At 42.7% G+C, this 20,168-nt stretch overlaps 1 protein-coding gene across 2 annotated transcripts in view; it reads left to right on the top strand.

Annotated features, from left to right (window-relative positions):
• NALCN (sodium leak channel, non-selective) overlaps positions 1–20,168 on the top strand; it is a 257,201-nt gene that overhangs the window by 36,857 nt on the left and 200,176 nt on the right. For both annotated transcript variants that reach the window (XM_056862109.1, XM_056862108.1), the window contains one exon: positions 7,865–8,016. In XM_056862109.1, coding sequence (XP_056718087.1) covers positions 7,865–8,016 — 152 coding nt within the window. The remainder of the gene's footprint in view (positions 1–7,864; positions 8,017–20,168) is intronic.

The raw sequence follows: 20,168 nt of genomic DNA, 5'->3' as shown, positions 1-20,168 counted from the left end.
TTTGAGCAATGAGGCATAGAAATATAGCAAGCAATTATTTCTACCCATAGTGCCTGATGTAAAAATCCAGCTCCGGAACAAAGATTACTTCCAGATATTCCTTTCTTCTCAGATCATTTCAAGTATGGCATGAGCCATGGGGCTTCTCCAACTTGGAGAAGAGCCAGGAGGCCAGCTGTTGCACCTTAGGCATAGCTATCACAACTAGACAATTCACTCTCGGCATTTTCGAGGCAACGTCCTCCTCTGACTTACAAGAGAGCCAAATCACGATGGTTAGTCATGTTAGTCTGTCACTAGCAGTAGAAAAGAGGGGGAGTCCAGCAGCACCTTAAAGACTAACAAAATTTATGGTAGGGTATGAGCTTTCGTGAGCCACAGCTCACTTCTTCAGATATCTTCGGATATCTGAAGAAGTTCTACTGGACTCCTCCTCTTTTCTACTGCAAGAGAGCCAAATGTGTGTGTTTGAGATGGGTTGAATTCTTGTATTTTTTGAATGTCTGGTAAGACAATGAAAGAAAGAGTTAAGGCAACCAGTCACAAGGTAAAAGAAGGCAATTTCAATGCAGGCACCTATGGATAACATAGAATCAGCTTGATGGGCAGGGCTTCACAAGTTTCAGTGGGAAAGAAAGATCCCTCCAGCAAACCTTGCAAAGACACATAAACACATAACACATAAACAGAAAGCGTCAGCTTAAGGTTTCAGTCGCAGAAAATACTTCATGCGACTATATATATGTCTGAAAAAGAAGGGGGAAAGAGGCATTTTGGGCCTAGCATCAGTGGGCTTTTCTGTTCCTTTTGCTTATAGACCCTAGCCAACTTGTTACCTAGCAAACTAACCATTGTTCACCAGCCGTGTGTTGGCCTGCTGTCTGCTTGAAATTTTTGCAGTCCCTGGCAGGAATTTCGTTTTATGAATTCAGTTTTTTTTAATGTCCTACTTTTCTTTCCAGTGGGGTCCCCAAGCTGCTTATACAATCATTTTCCCTCCTCCATTTTATGTTACTATGAGGACTATCAGGCTGCTGAATCTGGCTGGTGGGTTTTGTTGATTTTAGGTATCCATTTCTTGTGCTTGCTGTCCCCAGTTTGGCCTAAAAGGAAGCATGTAGCAATCAGGCCCTTCCTGTTGCCACGTTACAGGGCAAAGGGGCTCACCTAGGGTTGCCAGGTCCCTCTTTGCAACCGACAGTAGATTTTGAGGGCGGAGCCTGAAGAGGGCGGGGTTTGGGGAGGGGAGGGTCTTCAATGCCATAGAGTCCAATTGCCAAAGCGACCATTTTTCTCCAGGTGATCTGATCTCTGTCGGCTGGAGATCAGTTGAATTAGCAGGAGATCTCCTGCTACTACCTGGCAGTTCTTATTTAAATTACAGCACACCTGCTTTGCCTTCAAATTATTGAATTATCAAATATTTTTTTAATGAAACCAAAATTAGTGTATGTATATCTATTAAGGTTCAAACTAAAAAATATACAATAACTGTATCATTCAATCTGGTAATTAGGAATGTGAGCGTCACATATCCACAATACTGAAATATACAGTTGCAAAAACATTAAAGAAAAACAGTACTTCGTTCAGTAGTTACACAGTATCAATGTCCAAAGTTCATTTACAGTTTCAGTTGGTATAGGAAAGTCCGTGCGCTCCCGTCGGAGTCTCCGCGATCCGTTCCTCTTGTCAATTTCCTTCACCAAGCTGCATACAGCGTTGCTAAGTGCTCCAAGCACTTTTTACCCCTCTACTAGATGAAGGGGGGTACAAGGGTTGCTTCACCCAAGGAAATCCCAAAAGGGGTACCAGGTATGGTGTGAGAGGACATGCCATCCAGATATAACACTTTTCAAAAGCTTTCATCAGCTCATAACCCCGGTATAATAATCTCTTCATTGAGACATTTCCATTTTCTATGAATATAGACACATACAAAAATTAGACATAATACAGAACAAAGAAAAATTAACATATACAAGTAATTTCATACTTCCTATAGGATCTATTGTTACAGAGTCTATCCTATAATTATATAAAGCAGGATAAATCAAACTCTGTATTCAGTCCGTGAGGGGCTAATGTTTTAAATAGATAAATTTAGTTTCGTTTTGCAACATAATTTTATGTACATTTTGTGTCTGATAAGGGGTGGTTTATACACCCATAATACAAAAAATGCTATATCATCCTCCCCTTGGGATTTCTGAATATAATGATCTAACAGGGGCGCATAGGAAGATATGCTAATACTAAGTACTGCCTCAATAGATAAGTGCCCTTTAAGATGTTGATCTGACTTGTTGAATACCTAATGAGATTCTAATACCTGAAAAATATTAATGACATAGTAACCTCAGAGATGGTATGGCTACTCATAGGAACCCACAGAGGTCTGAATGAAATCTTGAAATTATAAGGTAAAACATTAACCTTGATGAAATTATTTGTATATAATATAATAGTTAATTTTTCATTGTTCTGTATTATCTGCTAACAAGATTGTTTTTGAAGAAAAATCGATTAGTTTATTTGGGGTGTGTTAGTTTGTGCACTGTTTGTCCCCCTTTCTCTTGAGAGAAAGCTAAACCCGGTTCTGCCCAGGAAGTTTTCACACTCATTATCTTGTGATAATTGCTTATTTATTCTGAGGTAGCCATTTTTTCACGCTATCACATAAGAACATAAGAATATAAGAACATAAGAAAAGCCCTGCTGGATCAGACCAAGGCCCATCAAGTCCAGCAGTCTGCTCACACAGTGGCCAACCAGGTGCCTCTAGGAAGCCCCCAAACAAGACGACATAGATCACATACTATATGATCTCTCTCTCTCCACACAACTAATTCATCACCATGCACAGTTTACTTCCTCTCTCTCCCCTCTCTCTCTGTGTCCTTCATAACTCCTCTTGTAAGGAATAATGCATATTGGTGCAGGAAATTTTTTTTTTTATATTTTCTGCATTTTACAAACGGAGTTAAATATATCTGGTGTTCTGCAGTGACATCAGAGTGGGTTCAAGTCCCCACTGTGGCGTAAAATAAACTGGGCTACAGAACGACTACAGTAATGCCTCACGAAACGTGGCTTCCTGCAACCCTGTTTTGTTACTGTGCTCCTCATTCTGTTGTGGAGGAGACCTTGTGGCAACTCCACAGCGTGGTCGGCGTGGCAGACACTAAAGACAGCTGGGCCAGATGTGGGGAGAAGGTGGGGGATGGCCACCTCCCGCTCACCTGTGTGGCTCAGAAATGAGGCCTCAGTAGGAGCTCTACGATGGATGGAAAAGGCTGCCATAGCTGTTCCAAAAGGAAGTCTCAGCACAAAAGGTTGACCCGGAGAATGTTCCAGAATGGGAGTCTCACAGAGACAATCAGCTGGTTGATGCCCACTCTTGCTTCCTATGGTGCTGTTTCTCATGGCAGTCTGTTTCCAGGAATATATCCACAGTGTCATAGAAGGTATTACTGTATTTGCAAAGCAGGCGAGGCTCCTCAAGCATAATAATAATAATAATTCCAGCCATGTAATTCTGTTGCAGCAGAAATAAACAGAAGTCCTGTGGTACCTTAAAGACAAATAAACATTTACACTGGAATTTTGTCAAACAGATCTCCAACTGTGTATGCAAATGTTCGCTTTCAAAAAAAAAAAAGAATTTTAGCACTTATCTTGGAATAAATTTTTGTTCGACTTTAAGGTGCCATCAGACTCCCGTTTATCTGTACCTTAATAGTTCCTTAGAAGAGGGAATTCTAGCAAGTACAGCTATTTCCTTCTCCTCCCCCTTTATAAGAATCTGTGTTTTCCAAAATGCCTTATTTTTAAAAAAATGTTTTCTGCTGCTGATCATTTTGAGTGTCCTTGAGTGGGTCACCATCTCTTGCAACCGAACTTTCCTCACAGGACTGCTGTGAGAGTCTTATGATCATTCCAAAGCTTTTCACTGTTCTCTATTCTCTTGAGCCAGTATTCCCTTCAGAGCATGTGTGAATTTGATAAAACAGAGTTCTTGTTGTCCCCAGGTTCTTAATGAAAATGGAGAGCTCGGTTCCCAAAGCTAATTCCTTCAGGAACTGGATCAGACTGCTTCACATTTGGGAACTGGGTTGCTAACCATTATTTCTCGTTTACGACCTGTCAGCTCATCTTCATGCTTGCTGTGATATTTCTGTGTGGGGCAGTGATGTGAATATTCAAGCAAAAGAAAATCAGAATGACAGGCAGAATTCACCATTTTATTAGTTTTATAGACATGCTGCAATCTATTGCATTAAACAGGTTCTGCGCTAAAATATAAGAGGGTTGGTCAGAACTCTAGAAGAATTCAGTTGTGCAACCCTATGTAGAATTAATCCAGTCTAAGCCCAGTGAGTTATTAAAGTGACTCTGCATAGGATTACACTGTGGGTCCCAAAGAGTATCTGCGATCAATTAAAGAGGCACATCAACAGGAGGAGTCTGGGAATAGGCATGATCTTTATTGGGATACTGTGTGTGTTAACTGCCGTGAAGTCGTTTCTGATTTATGGCGACTGTATGAGTTAATGTCCTCCAAAACATCTATACACCCACACATACATAAACCTTTATTGGCATAATAACAGCATTATGGCATACATTAGTACAAGCATCATGAAAGAAAATCATATTCTATCATAAACTGTTCATCAGCTAAAATCAGTACATAAATAAAATTGCTAAGTCTCTCGTTCTCATATCACAACAAGTGATACCATCCAGACCCTTTAATGTCAAATACGCTGAAACATAGCCACAGTTTTTCCTATACCACCATTCTCTCTCTCTCTCTCTCTCTCTCTCTCTTATCTTTATAACAATTGCAAGAAATTCGGCTCAGTGACTTCCGGAATTCTATCCATTAACAAAATTTGTTCTCATGTCTACTGAGTTTTCTTGGGCTTGTAGATGAGGATTAATTAATTTTGAATGCTGTTGAGTACAGAGTAGACAGCGCAGAAGGATATGATGGACTGAATCTGGCTCTTTGAGATGGCAGCTACAAAGCCTTTTCTCGTGTGGTACGGTATTTTCTTATATCTGCCACTAACCACAGCCTAGCCAACATAAAGGCTCTACGATGTTTTGGGAGAACTAAATTTGAGAAATACTGGGCCATGGTCTTAAAAACATCTTGACGTTAACAGCATTGCTCAGGCCTTGCAAACGGAGGACTGCGGCTTCCTTTATTGAGTCAATATTAATAGAGCCAAAACAAATCTTGGGAACAGTTTTCTCATCCAGATCCCCAACTTCATATGCAAGTATTTCCATTTAAAATCTGAATGTCAGGTCAGGGTTTAAAAACAAATCAAGATACAAATTAGAATTTTTAATGCTTAACAGTGCATTCCTAAGAAGAGTTACTCCAGTCTAAGCCCATTCATTTCAATGGGCTTAGACTGGAGTAACTCTCCTAAGGAATGCACTGTAAATATTGTAGTTTTGCTAAATTGGAGGCTAGGCTTCAGCTCTTTGAATGTGTGTCCATGTTAATCCTCCGATTCTCATGCCTGTTCTGAGTTTAATCAAACTGAGTTAGGCTTTGAAACTCTAATATACAGGTAATCATTCATGGTTAGAAACTCTAGGTATATTTCCAGGGTTAAATATGTGCTTGGTTTGAATGTGTAAAATTCACTGTGTCTAGAGGCCACTGTGTCAGAAACAATCTGTGTAAGTCACAAAATCTGCCTGGCTTCCCTACTATTGACTTTCATGCCTGATATTTATGCCCCTATAACATCATGAAGCCCCGTGGCGCAGAGTGGTAAGCTACAGTACTGCAGTCCAAGCTCTGCTCACAACCTGAGTTTGATCCCGACGGAAGTCGGTTTCAGGTAGCCGGCTCAAGGTCGACTCAGCCTCCCATCCTTCCGAGGTCGGTAAAATGAGTACCCAGCTTGCTGGGGGTAAAGGGAAGATGACTGGGGAAGGCACTGGCAAACCACCCCATAAACAAAGTCTACCTAGTAAACGTCGGGATGTGATGTCACCCCATGGGTGAGGAATGACCCGGTGCTTGCACAGGGGACCTTTACCTTTACCATCATGAAGGAACTGAAACGGAACTGGCTGTGCCCCTCGAATTGAGTTTTGAGGCTCCAAAAACATTAGGATAGGGAAAGGGAAGGAGTGCTCATGCTCTAGAAATTTCTGTTTGTTTTGGTACTGATTCCATGTGTGTGTGTGAGTACAAGAAAACCTTCTAATCCATTATGAATATCACACTGACACATATTATGCAGCTTAGTTAAGGGGTTATTTTTAGCTCTTTAAACATGTTCCTTGCAGGTAGAGTATTGCACAGAAATGAAGCTTTAGGCTGATCATTTTTCTGTTCCCCTCCCCAGTGCCTCACTAATCAATACTAATAGATTCATAATGAGGTGTGGGGGGTTTTTTGGTCCCTGGCTATAGTAATTTTGGCTTCACTCCAGCACATCATGCAGAAGCTCCACTTGGATCAATGGGACTTGCCCATCTGTGACCGATGTCTGGATTGCACCTTCAGTAATAGCGCTGGCTCCCCATATGTTAAACTGATAATGGAATAAGACTTCTCCAGAATGACTGACTGGAAACGTCCTTCTCCCCTCTTTGCTGTCAAAGAATGTGATGTGAACAGAAAATAGGTCAGCTAAAAGCCATCTCTGGGAATGTCCTTGTAAGATTTTGTTCACATTACATTTCTTCCTGGCAAATTCTTAGCTGTGAGTAGCTCTTGTTTTTGCTTCCTGCTGAATGCTGGGATAGATTATTCTCTCCTCCCCGCCCCCCACATGGCCCAAGTTGCCTTTTCTAGTAGAAGTTACATACATGCAGGGCCGTCTTCACAGCATTATAGGCCCCCGGGCAAAGCAGTGCGCTGGGCCCCCTACCTTAGGGTTCCAAACCTCCAGGTAGTAGCTGGAGGTCTCCTGCTATTACAACTGATCTCCAGCCGATAGAGATCAGTTCCCCTGGAGAAAATGGCAGCTTGGGCCATTGGACTCTATGGCATTGAAGCCCTTTCCTAAACCCCGCCCTCCTCAGGCTCTGGCCAAAAAACCTCCCGCCGGTGGCAAAGAGGGACCTGGCAACCCTACCCTACCTACACAACCACTCACAGGAATAAAAATGTAAATGGTTGATAAAATTAAAGATATATTTATTGGTGTTTCCATAATGAACAAGTCCTTTCTGACATTATACTTCAGTATTTATTCTTAATCCAAACCCAAATTAACATTAATATTGTTCATTATCTTTAGCAAAACACATGCTAAATATGCATTTTCCAGTAACACATATTTAGCGTTCAGTATTAAAAAAAAAGGTAAGGTAAAGGTCCCCTGTGCAAACACCGGGTCATTCCTGACCCATGGGATGACGTCACATCCTGATGTTTCCAAGGCAGACTTTGTTTTATGGGGTGGTTTGCCAGTGCCTTCCCCAGTCATTCCCTTTACCCCCAGCAAGCTGGGTACTCATTTTACCGACCTCGGAAGGATGGAAGGCTGAGTCAACCTTGAGCCGGCTACCTGAAACCGACTTCCGTTGGGATCGAACTCAGGTCGTGAGCAGAGCTTGAGCTGCAGTACTGCAGCTTACCACTCTGCGCCATGGGGCTCTTTGAGTTTAGTATAGTATTTATTTATTCATTGACAAGTCACAACATACATAGATTAGCATGGGGCCCCTGTGCTCGTGGGGCCCCCCGGGGCAACTAACAGCTTGGCGTTCCCATGCTTTAAGACGGTCCTGTGTACACGTAGTTTTAATGCAGAGCTGTAACCCAAATGCTTAACCATTGTCTAATTAATTGGTCTGACTGCTTCTCTTTTTATTTCAACAGAAATATAACCTGGAATAATTTAGCGATCCCCGACACTCACTGTTCAAAGTTAGAAGAAGGCTACCAGTGTCCACCAGGATTTAAATGTGTGGATCTTGAAGAACTGGGCTTAAGCAGGCAAGAGCTCGGCTACAGTGGCTTTAACGAGATAGGTCTGTCTATCTGATTTAACGTCGGTTTTTCACATCCTTATAAAATATGTAAGCGAGACTTAAGAGACACTCCGTAAATGTACTGCAAGGGAGCTTGAATGTGGTGACTATTCTGCTCTGTGACGGATTCCCCCAGTGATCAAATTGCAGATTTTTTTATTGTCTGTGCAATCAGTCTGTGCCATTGAATTCCTGATAGTCCTGAGGACCGGCCCGCTCTTCCCCACGTCCCCACCCTGCCCCGCACCTACCTCGGCCGCAGCCAACTCCCCACGGCTCCTCACCCTCCGGCTTCCCCAGCCCTTCCTCCGGCCAGCCAGCCCGGCCTGCCCGTGCAGTGACCCCGCACCTCCACCCCCTGGCAGAGGGCTGCGAGCCAGGGGGGAGCAGAGGCGACAGCCGCCCGCCCGCTCACCGGCCGCTCGCCGCCTCCACCTGCAGGGAGGAGCCGCAGCACGCCACCACCGCCTCCTCCTCAAGAGCCGCACTCAACCGGCCAAAGAGCCGCATGCGGCTCGTGAGCCGCATTTTGCCGACCACTGTTCTATACCATTTGAAGTTTCCAAGTGTAGGTATTTCTTCCCAGGAAAGTTGGTTAACCAGTCGATATTGGCAAAAGTCACTCTTGCCGCAGCTGCCTCCTGCTTATCCAGAAGTCACCTTTAGTGCTTGTCTTTTTTCCCTAGCTGCTGGTGGCATGGAAGCTGAGATTGGAATAGCCTACACCCAGCATTAACTTTTATGCTGTGTTGGCACTAATGAACATTTGAAGGCTGCCTCCAGCTTAAGAAGGTTTATTCCAGCTTGATTGTCTCTTCCATTGAAGGAAGAACCATTTAAGAGCCATTTCTCACCAGTCTTTTGCTGCATTTTGTCAGAAAAGAAAAAAAAGGGGGGGAAAACCTTATGGAAAAGCTACAGGCAATTGAGTGTCTCATATAGTTTGCCCTTTTATTTCACACACAAATGTTATTTTTGTGGACACCTTCCCACAACTGTCCAATATCTATACATTTAAAAAGTAATTTTAGAAGTAGCTGTTGACAGTGCATAAGAAGAAATCTGCGTGTAGAAATTGAAGCCCATGTGGTCGGAATAGTCATGTACATTTCTCAGTGGGATGGGATCACACCATGTGGGGTGTGCATGTGTATAGTTATGTGAAGGGGGTTTCCGATAAATTTGGGTATTCTGTGTGAACTTCTTGTTTTATCTGTGTATCTATTAACTCATGGCAGTGGACATGTGATTCTCATGTGATACCATCCTTCCATCCACTGACCAGGCATGGTCCTCCTCGGACCCAAGGTTTCTTAGTCACATGCGTCAGGCCAGAAAGATTTGGACTGTTGAATCCTGAAAACCTGTCTAAGGGGTATGAACTTTATGCCTTCCTGACTCTAAGCACAGCAAAGGGAAGGATGGAGTTTCTACTCAAAAGACTTCAGAATTGCCCTTTTTTGTTTCTCAGTTATCTTAGGGGTCAAAACCTCCTCGCCAGCCCCACATGGATTTCTTATGTGTAATGTGGAAAGCTTATGTGTAATGTGGAAAGTGTAATGTGAATTCAGAAGCCTGAGTCATCATGAATCTTGTTCGTTTCTGATGAGGAAATCTGGAAGGTTTGGGACATGCAGAAGGTCCCAGGTTCAATCCCTGGCATCTCCAGTTAAAGGGACTAGGCAAGTAGGTGATGTGAAAGACCCCTGCCTGAGTCCCTGGAGAGCCGCTGCTGGTCTGAGTAGACAATACTGACTTTGATGGTCTGGTTCAGTATAAGGCAGCATCATGTGTTCATGTGACACTGATCTGAAGAGGGAGAAAGTGAGGTCAGGAATGTAAATATAATCTCGTCACAGCTTTAGTATCTCCAGTTTCCCATGTAAACACTTCTGCTTTGGTAGAAGTATCTGCCTTTATTTTTGCTTTAATGCTTGTTGGTTTTGTTGGTTTTTGTGCTTGATCTGGTTATCTGGGGGTTTTTTTTAAGTCATGCTTTCTCTTAAGAGATTCACTGAGAAATTAACCACTGGGAAGTATCTGATGCAGTGACAATTCCAATTATGCCCCCCTCCCTGGCATATTATTAAGTCTTGTTGGACTCAGTAGCATGAGTCTACCGTTTTGATTGTGGGGCTAACTTCGCAGAAAGATGCCCCTGTGTTCCACAGATAAAAACCCGGTAATTGCATGCCTAATTAGGTATGTGATTTCATTTGCATAGGCTTCAAGGTTTTCATCAGGTGCCAGCAAAGACCCAAGCGTCAGTACAGAGAGGGAAAGAAAAGCGATAGGTCAGGTTGGCATGACTGTGTCATTACATTTTCAGCATAATTAAGTGTGTGATTGTGCATCTTGAGTTTAGCTAATATATTTATACACGTGAGTAATAATGGTTTGGAGAGATGTGTATCCTTTATCGTGATCCAGTCTGTCTTCCTTGGATTTGTAGTACAGCAAAATTAAGGAAACACACATTTAGGATGTTTCCAAATTCTAAGATTGTTTCAACTCTCCTTTTCCCTAGGAATTCCATTATTGCCAGTCGCCAGAACCAGGCAAAACGTTCATTGCTAGGTTTTGCAGAATATGGGTGCTCTTGCTCTCCAGACTCATGCATCTGTGTACTCAGTGTGCCTTCCTTGACAGCTAGGCTGTAGTATTTCTACAGTGTCCTTTACTTTCCCCCTCTAATTTCTTCTGCCTGGTTAGCAATCGTCACGAATGGTTAGCAGTCATCATGGACAGACATTGTCTTTTGCAGTTTCTGGCTGTGATCCTGAATCTCAGCATGCCATCCCTTTGCTGAAGCAATTAGTGCGTGCTCGTGGATCTTTTCAGTCACTTCTCTGCCAACAGCTCCCTGGAGCCCTTGCTTATGTGAAAGACCTCTGGCGAAGGTCCTGGAGAGTTCCTGCCGGCTGGAATAGACATTATTGGGTCAATGGTTTGATTCAGTTTAAAGCAGATTCTGATGTTCGATGGACCGTCCAACCAGAAAAATATAATGTCTGTCTGTTGATGACGGGGTTAAGCTCTCTTTAGTGGATCAAGTTAAGAGCTTGTAAGGGAGGAGGGAGTTCATAGACAAGGTCCTATCATTGGATAAGCAAGTTGGCCCTGTTTGCTGTTGCTAGGAGCATCTTCTTTCAACTACCCCGAGCTCATAATCTGACCCCCTTGTTTAGATGCCGCCATTGTAGCCACATTGATCCATCTACCATAACCTCCAGACTAGATTACTGTAATGCTCTCTGTATGGGGATGCCTTTGAAGATGTCTTGGAAGCTTCAATTGTAGCAGCAATTGTCCTGTCCCTGGTCAGATGCTCAGGACATAAGAACTCCAGTGCTGCATCAACCACACTGGTTACCTTTTTGGTTCTGGGTCCAATTCAAAATGCTGGTTATCATCTTTAAAGCCCTTCACAGCCCAGGGCCCTCATATTGCTTGAACTGCATCTCCTGGTATACTTCTGTGAGCCAAATACGCTCCTCAGACAGCCTTGTGCTGGTGGTACCTTCTTCTAGGATTGTCTGTATGGCAGTGGTTAAATCAAAGGCTTTTTCTGTGAGTAAGCAGAATACCTTCGCTTACTGCCTTTAGGAAGGCATCTAAGACAGTTTTGTTGCAAGGGGCATTTGGGCTCTGTTGAGTTGGGGCTGCATCTCGGCAAGATGTGCACAAATTCTTGTTTTATCTGTGTATATGTTAACTCAAGGCAGTGGACATCTGATTCTCATGTGGTACCATCCTTCCATCCACTGAATCATAGAATCATAGAGTTGGAAGGGATCACCAGGGCCATCAAGTCCAACCCTTTGCACAATGCAGGAAATTCACAACTACTTCCCCCCCTGACCATACAAGGTCCTCCTAGGACCCAAGGTTGCTTAGTCACATGCATCAGGCCAGAAAGATTTGGATTGTTGAATCCTGAAAATCTGTCTCATGTGTATGAAGTTTATGCATTTTCTGACTCTAAACACAGCAAAGGTAAGGATGGAGCTTCTACTCAAAAGACTTCAGAATTGCCCGTTTTTGTTTTTCAGAGTTATCTTAGGGGTCAAAACCTCCTCGCCAGCCCCACATGGATTTCTTTAACCGCTTATGTGTAATGTGGAAAGTGCGTAATTCAGAAGCCTCAGCCCTTGTTAGGTGTTTTAAAATATGTGTTTGGTAGCCAGTGTGTGGTAGATATAGAGATACGGGCAGACTTAGCCCATACTGTCAGAAATTATTGCCTTTTTGTGGTGAAGGTACTTGCTGGGATAAATAATCATTTGCTCATATATTTTGTTTGATCTGAATTTTGTTTTCAGCTGTCAGGAAGCACTAATCTAAATGCTGTTTAAGCCTTTACGTTTACTAAAGGCTGCCTTTTAAAACCGAATTCCTACATTGGGTTTGAAAGAGGTAAAGGGATCAAAATCAAAAGCAATTTGTCATCCCTGTGACAAGCCGGCATCCTTTGACCTTTTTCAGCTATATCCCAAATGTATTACTTGGAAGTGTTCCACTGAGTTTGTTGGATGTTACTACTTTTCCATTCTGTTCAGGTTCTTATGGCAGGGGCAGAGGAGGAAATTCGGGAGCATATCTGCACTGAGGATCCCTGTATTTTACATGTTACTGTACAGTAACATAACAGTCAATTTTTAGGAATTGATATTTGATATATAGCCAGTGTGATGAAGTGAACAGAGACTGCATTTGTGCTCTGCATATATGGGTTCAATTCCTACTAAGCCATAAAGCTTACTGTGAGTGACTTCGCAGTGCATACTCTTTCAATCTAAACTTGTTTCTCAAGGTTGTTGTGGGCCAAAATGGGATAACCCCATGCACCACTGTATTCCTTGGAGGAAGAGCAGTAAATAAATATGGGGCTGGATCCAATCAGCTTTTTGGGTTGACTTTGAGCATGCAAAAGGGCTATGTTTGGACCTGCACGGTCAAAAGCCGTGTGGGACCAGGACTGGAGTAAACATAGATATTAGACAAAAGAGATGGGGAAAGCTATCTGGTTTCAACCCAGAAATACTTGTTGAAATGTTTGTTTCTGGCTCTCTTTGTTTTGAAGGTTTTGAACCAACACCTTTCATTGCTCTCCCCACCCCAAAGATTGAACATGTAGTTCTCTCATTAAAGAACAAGGGCTACAAGGTGGCTAAGCTGTTTTACACCAGCATGGTGTAGTGGTTAAGAGCGGTGGTTTGGACCAATGGACTCTGATCTGGAGAACCAGGTTTGATTCCCCACTCCTCCACATGAGCGGCGGACGCTAATCGGGGGACCAGGTTGGTTTCCCCACTCCTACACACAAAGCCAGCTGGGTGACCTTGGGTCAGTCACAGTTCTGTAAAGAGCTCTCTCAGCCCTACCTACCTCACAGGGTGCCTGTTGGGAGGGGAAGTGAAGGTGATTGTAAGCCGGTTTGATTCTGCCTGAAGTGGTAGAGAAAGTCAGCATATAAAAACCAACTCCTCCTGCTCCTCCTCCTCCTCTTCTTCTTCTTCTTCTTCTTCTTCTTTGTCTTCGTCGTCTTCTTTCTGTTATTTTTTAAATCATTGTTATTATTGCTGATCTTTTTAATTATTCATTGTATGAGCCAAAAAAGCACTACCCAAAGTTCAGCCGTACATTCTGATAATTATGAAAGTGAAATTTTGGGGAGAGGAAATTTCAGAGCCGGCCCTTGGAATTTTAATCGAATGCCAAGTTGACCCCAAAGCCACTGATGCCTGCATTAACCAAGGCAGCTGTGTGAAACTAACATGAATAGATGAGTCCAGCTGCCTTGTAGTGACAGTCGAAGAAAACACTGCAGCTGTTAAACTGCAGTCAGTGGAACAGAAATTCCCTTGGTGTTCTGGACCATTTGATATTAATCTCGCCAGTTAAATAATAGGATCTAAACTGGATTGAGCAATTTTCAAAAAAAAAACCTTATCCTCCTTTCCTTGCTGGTTTTGCTTACAATCAAATCCTTATTAGTGGCCACTAGTCATAACAGTAGGACACCAAATAATTAGAGTTGGCAGGTTGTAACCCAGTGGTTCCCAAGGTTTTCGGGACACCGCCCCCTTAGTTCCACAAACTCAACCCCAGCGCCCCCTACCCTGTCCTATAAAAAGCATTATTCCAAATAGGGGTTTGCATGACTCACTGAAGATGATGATAACAAGAAAACGTCAAAACAGTAACAATTAATTGCACATCTATTCAAAATAAAATTAAAACTATTTAGTTGAAATTTACTCAGCAAAACTGATGAACTTGATCCAGTGGTACCGGCTCTTCAAAGTATGAAAAAAAAAACTGATCGTTTCCACCAAATTTTCCAGCACAGTGCCATAGCTTGATCTATTATAATTAGTGAACAACACAGTTGAAGGGGCCCACCTCTAGCGCCCCCCTGCTGCTCTCTTGCCTCTTAGTGCCTACCTAGGTAATCCCACTGCCCCCTCCCCCAGGGGGTGGTACTGCCCACTTTGGGAACCACTATTGGAACCCATAGATTTTTCTCTTTGACATTGAAATTGACCAAGGAAGCAGAGGCAAAAGCAGCCAGTGCCCACCCCCCCATCTGTTTGTCCCTGGCCTTTCCATCTGTCCTCTCTTTTCTTAACCTGCAAAGATCCACACCAGGACTTTGGCTTGTTGCTGTAGGTAAGAGAGCAGTCAAAAAGCCTAGGCGGGGGAAGCAGCAGGAGAAGTTGCAGTTCCTTTATTTTCCATCTATGAATTTTAAAGGTAAATGCATGAACATCCAGGTTGCATCCTGGCAACCCTCCGCAGTGATTTGTTTTTCCCCAGCATGTGTTATCTGAAAACAATGTGCAAGGAATAAATTTTATATTGCAGACGATGTTTTTTAAAAAGGCATTAAGCTGCCATGTGGAGTTTTTAAAATAGAATTCAAAATATCCATAAAAATTGCATATATAATCCCTTTATTTAAAAGCTTCTATTTCAACATATCCCAATAAAACAAATGTTTTACAAACCCTATAATAGTCCTGCAGCGTTTATGAGATTTCTTTTTGCATGCTTGATTGAGTACTTTTAATCCCAAGAATGCTGAGGCGAGCCATTTCTATCTGTGTGCTGAAGGTGCTACGTACCTCATCCCATGAGGAAAAGCTCACACAAAAATGCTGATAGGTTTCAGGATGAATTTTGCTTTCTTAAAATTTTAAATTGCCACACTTTGTCATTGTTCATGAAAACAAATGACTCCTTGTCTGAACACCTGGGCGGCAAAGTATTTACAGCTATTTTTATTTTTTTATCTTCACTCATGGAGTTTGGAACCGCAAGGTAGCTTCGGTTGATGAAAGTATGTGGGGTAGTAAGTTAGTTTTATGAGCTAGTGGTAGGGTAAGAGAACAACACTTTTTTTCCAGTCTTGTTGTTTGTGAGTTGGCTGGACGTTGTAAAGGAAGGCAGCCCTTCTCTGCCTCAACATGACCTGGTCCAAGGCAAGTTGCTCGTACTTTGTGCAGGTGACAAAAGTCTTATTAACCACATCCATAATTTCCTCAGCTGGAACAGTGCGTAGATTTGGAGGATATCCCCCCCGCAGAGATATCCTTTAGCCAATGATAGTTTACTAAACAACACTAGTTGACTATGAAAGATAATTTCTACAAGGAAGAGGCATTGTCCCAGTGCCTCTTAAATCATTTCCTTAAATCAATCTGTTTTTGCCACTGGGGAATCGTAACTTTTGCAGTCCTTTCGACAAGAATGTTCACCTGGACTGTACGTAGTCAGGAAAGCAAATTAATTTTGTGCAGTTTCTTTGAAAAGCGAGCTTTGTCGACTCTTTATTTGGCACTGGCCGTTTCTGTTTTGTAATTATTGTAGAAAGCTAGCCGCACAACCGGAAAACTTTGAAAGGGATAAGTGAAACGCTTTGGTGGTTGCTGGGGGGCGGGGGGGCATAAATGCAGCCACACAAACAAGAAGGAATAAAAGCTCATTAAAGCCATTAATGAAGATGAAGAGAGAGAAAATGCTCAAAGTGCTGCCCTGGACAAAAACACAATAAAATTGCTCCGTAGTCCAGAAACACAGTTAAGATTTATAGTTTTGGGAGCACAACTTTTCTGCATTGAGTGGCATCCTTAGACCACGGAAGGTGAGGAAGAATTTCTTATAAGAGTAGTTTACTTGTGGAATTCACTACTGCAGAATCTTCTGACAGGCAGTAGTTCAGCTGGTGATAAAAGAGGATTATATCCATGAATGGCTGTTAGCTACAGTGACTAAATGATAATGTCCATATTTAGAGGCGGTGACTCTCTGGTTGCCAGTGTTAGGGGCCAGCAACAAATCTTTGGCCAATCTGTCCTGAATGAAGATGTTCAAGGGGAAATTGGTTGGTTACTGCATGGAACAGAATATTGGAAGTAGATGGTGTTGGAACAGGCAATGTCTAGTGTACAAAGATGAGAAGAAGGCCCTGCAGGGGGCAGTGAGCGGGCAGTTAGATAAGTGGTTCCCAAAGTGGGCAGTACCACCTCCTGGGGGCGGTGGGATTACCTAGGGGGGCACTAAGAGGCATGGGGGCAGCAGGGGGGCACTAGAGGTGGGCCCCTTCAACTGTGTTCTTCACTAATTTGCACCATGCTGGCAAATCTGGTGGAAACTATCAGAATTTTTTTTTCATACTTTGAAGAGCCGGTACACCACTGGATCAAGTTCATCAGTTTTGCTGAATAAATTTCAACTAAAAAATTTTAATTTGATTTTGAATAGATGTGCAATTGTTACTGTTTAGAAATTTTATTGTTATCTTTAGTGTGTCATGCAAACCCCTATTTTGAATAAGGCTTTTTATAGGATAGGGTAGGGGGGCGCTGGGGTTGAGTGTGTGGAACCAAGGGGACGGCAGCCCAAAAGGTTTGGGAACCACTGAGTTAGATAGAACAGTGAGGTTAGAGCAGGGGCTGAGGCTCAGTGGAAGAACCTCTGCTTTGCATGCAGAAGGTCCCAGTTTTGATCCCCAGCATCTCCAGTTAAAGGGACTAGGCAGGTAGGTGATGTGAAAGACCTCTGCCTGAGACCCTAGAGAGCCGCTGCCAGTCTGAGTAGACAATGCTGACTTTGATGGGCCAAGGGTCTGATTCAGTATAAGGCAGTTTCATGCATTCATGTGACCGTCTCTCCTTTTAATTGTCATTTTCTTGTCTGTCTCCAGATTACTACTCTTAGGGCAGTATCCTGCTTCTTCTCGTAAGTCTGACTCTCTTTCTCTCTCTGCTCTTCCAGCTAGTTATGTAGCTAGGAGACTGCCTCTGTCTCTGATCTTTACTATAAAGCGATGTAGTTCCTTAATAAACATTTATCTACACTTTAATCAGATTGTGCAGCTGTCCTGTTGCTAATTTGCCCTGCCAACAGATGGACCATTAGTCTGTTCAAGCACGGTTGCTGTTGTGTCCAGGGTTGTATGAAAAGATTATAAACCTAAAGTCAGTGCCTTCATTGCATACAGCAAACAAAGAGAAACAAATATCTTACAATTTAAACTTAGATATGGGGAGAGGCAACAGAGGGAAAAGAGGATGGTGTGTGTGGGTGAGTTAAAAATGTAAAGGTAGTCCCCTGTGCAAGCACGGGGTCATTCCTAACCCATGGGGTGACATCACATCCCGACGTTTACTAGGCAGACTATGCTTATAGGGTGGTTTGCCAGTGCCTTCCCCAGTCATCTACAGTTTACCCACAGCAATCTGGGTACTCATTTTACCAACCTCAGAAGGAGGGAAGGCTGAGTCAACCTTGAGCTGGCTACCTGAAACTGACTTCCATAGGGATTGAACTCAGGTCGTGAGCACAGTTTTTGACAGCTTACCACTCTGCGCCACGGGGCTCAGCAGGTGAGTTAGACAAGGACAAAAGAGTAATCAATTTGTTAACTGACATGGTGAAAAGATAAAGGCATTGAGGGATGTGTGGGAAGTGGGAAAACTGGAAGATGAAGAAAAGGGGTGGTGGTGAAGAGATGGTAACTTCATCAGTGAAGGATCTCAAGTCCTGGGTGGAGATCAAGAAAGGAGGACTGTGGTACCAGCCTTGGATAGAGATAAAGAAGAGGCACTAAGATTTCCTCTAATGGATGGAGAGAAAAGGAGACAAGGCTTCCAAGAAAGCATCTTGCAGCAGTGGATGGCAGATTATGGGGAAAGGCAGAGCATGGGAAAGTGTAGTGTGCGCATGGTTGAAGGAAACCAGATGATGCTCAGACAGAAAGAATTCTACAGCAAATGGGCTGAGACAGAGCCGTTCTTATTGACAGCAAGATCAAATGAGAGGCCAAGGCAGTAAGTAGGAATTTTGTGCAGAGGCCAGGGGCCAAGGGTGAAGATTAAGAAAATGAAGCAGGAAGCAACGGGGTCAGACAAGTTACTAAGGGGCAAGGTGGTAGACGTTGTCCAGCAGGAGAAAGGTGAGCTTGACATCATGGTCTGAGAAGGGAGGTAGGGCAGGGTTTAAAAGCCCTGGAACAAAAAGACAGCCTAAAACAAAACAGAACAGGAAAGCTGTGCTATGAGTGAGCAGATTAGGATGTCAAGTTATTAGAAATTTGTTAATGCATGTGGAGAACATTAAGTCTTATCAGTTTAATTATCAGACAATGGTAGTAAGACACTATAGCTTTGCATAATGAAAGCAGCAGTCACAGAATAATGGAAGTAATCATTTTCTAAACGAAGGTGGCTTTTTTTCTCCCTTTTCCCCAATAAGAGCTATGGAGTATGACCAGATTTAAATTCGTTTCATTAGACGGTTTACAGCACAATCCTGTGTAATCAGTGGGCTTAGACTGGAGTAACTCTGCAAAGGATTCTTCTGCACAGGCCTTTATTTTATTGTCCATTGCTATGGACAAAATCACCAGGATTTTATTTTAGAAGATCTTATATTCAAATCAAGTCTAAGAGCCCTTCTGAATGTTTGTTGTGGTATTTGGGGTAGAATACTGATGCTAGGATGGCTAATATGGAGGGGGGACTCCCATAGCTTTGGCAGGTTACATGTTTTTATTTGCTTAAAATCGCATGGCTATTGTAAATTCTAGTTTACATGCAGTAGCCATGGTCTTGGAAATTAACAGTAGGAAAAACTGTCACTTGTTCAACAAGTCATGAAGGCATTTTAACTGCCTCGGTTGCATTTCTTTATGTACTGTCACATTTCAGAGTACAGTAATTCCCCCTTCTTTCTGGGTGGGCTCTTTACATTTACCTGAAATGAACAGCTTTTTCATAGAATCATTAATATTTTCCATACTGTGTTATTTTCAAGGACATCATTATAAAAAATCCTGGTATTTTTCATGAATACCTTCCAGCTGCAGGGCGATTTCAACAATTGGCTTTGCAGCAAAGTTCTGTCTGTCATATATTACTAGATTCGAGAAGGCTTCCAGGTGTGAGTTTCCCACAGTTCCTATAGGCTGTGATGGGTTTATGACTTGGCTTTGAAAGTTCATCTATTTTGAGTACCTTTGTTTGTAATGAACATAATTGGGGAAGGGAGGTACTGAGATCATGAAATCGGAAAGGGCCTTATATTCCATCTCGTCCCATCTGTGCTCAGTTCTCAAAATCCAAAGCATTACCAACAGAGGGCTGTTTAGTCTCTGTTCGCAAACCCTCCAGTGATGGAGACCCCAGCACCCACCTTATGAAAATGCTGACTCTCAAACTGTTTTAACCCTTTGATTTGTTGAAGACTGTGAGATGGGGTGGTTTTTTGTTCCCCTCTTTAAACCCTCACAAAATTTTCTGTTTCTAACGATAGCTGAGAGGAGGTTTTTAATATTCTTTAAACCTCACAGTCTGTCACAGTTTGTGTGAGGAGAAAGCTTCCCTTTCCTCCCCCCCCAGGTGAAATAGAGAGGCTTAGAGGCTGAAGCTGATATTAAAAGTAGAAATATAAATTGAAGTTTATTATTTACAGAAAGTTGTTAGATTGATGGTTTTTCTTCAAGAGAGGCACAAAGCTTAGATGGTTATGAGCATTTCAAAATCTTAGATGGTTACAGGCACAGTACTTTGTTCTAAGTTCAGTTTCTTCAGGTTACTCAGTAAAATACTCAGATGTTATTCAATACATTCATATACTTAATATACTCA

This window comes from Euleptes europaea, chromosome 16 (genome assembly GCF_029931775.1).
Source record: "Euleptes europaea isolate rEulEur1 chromosome 16, rEulEur1.hap1, whole genome shotgun sequence".
Lineage (NCBI taxonomy): Eukaryota > Metazoa > Chordata > Lepidosauria > Squamata > Sphaerodactylidae > Euleptes > Euleptes europaea.
The sequence above is the reverse complement of the archived record's forward strand: the minus strand, read 5'-3'. Positions and strand labels throughout refer to the sequence as shown.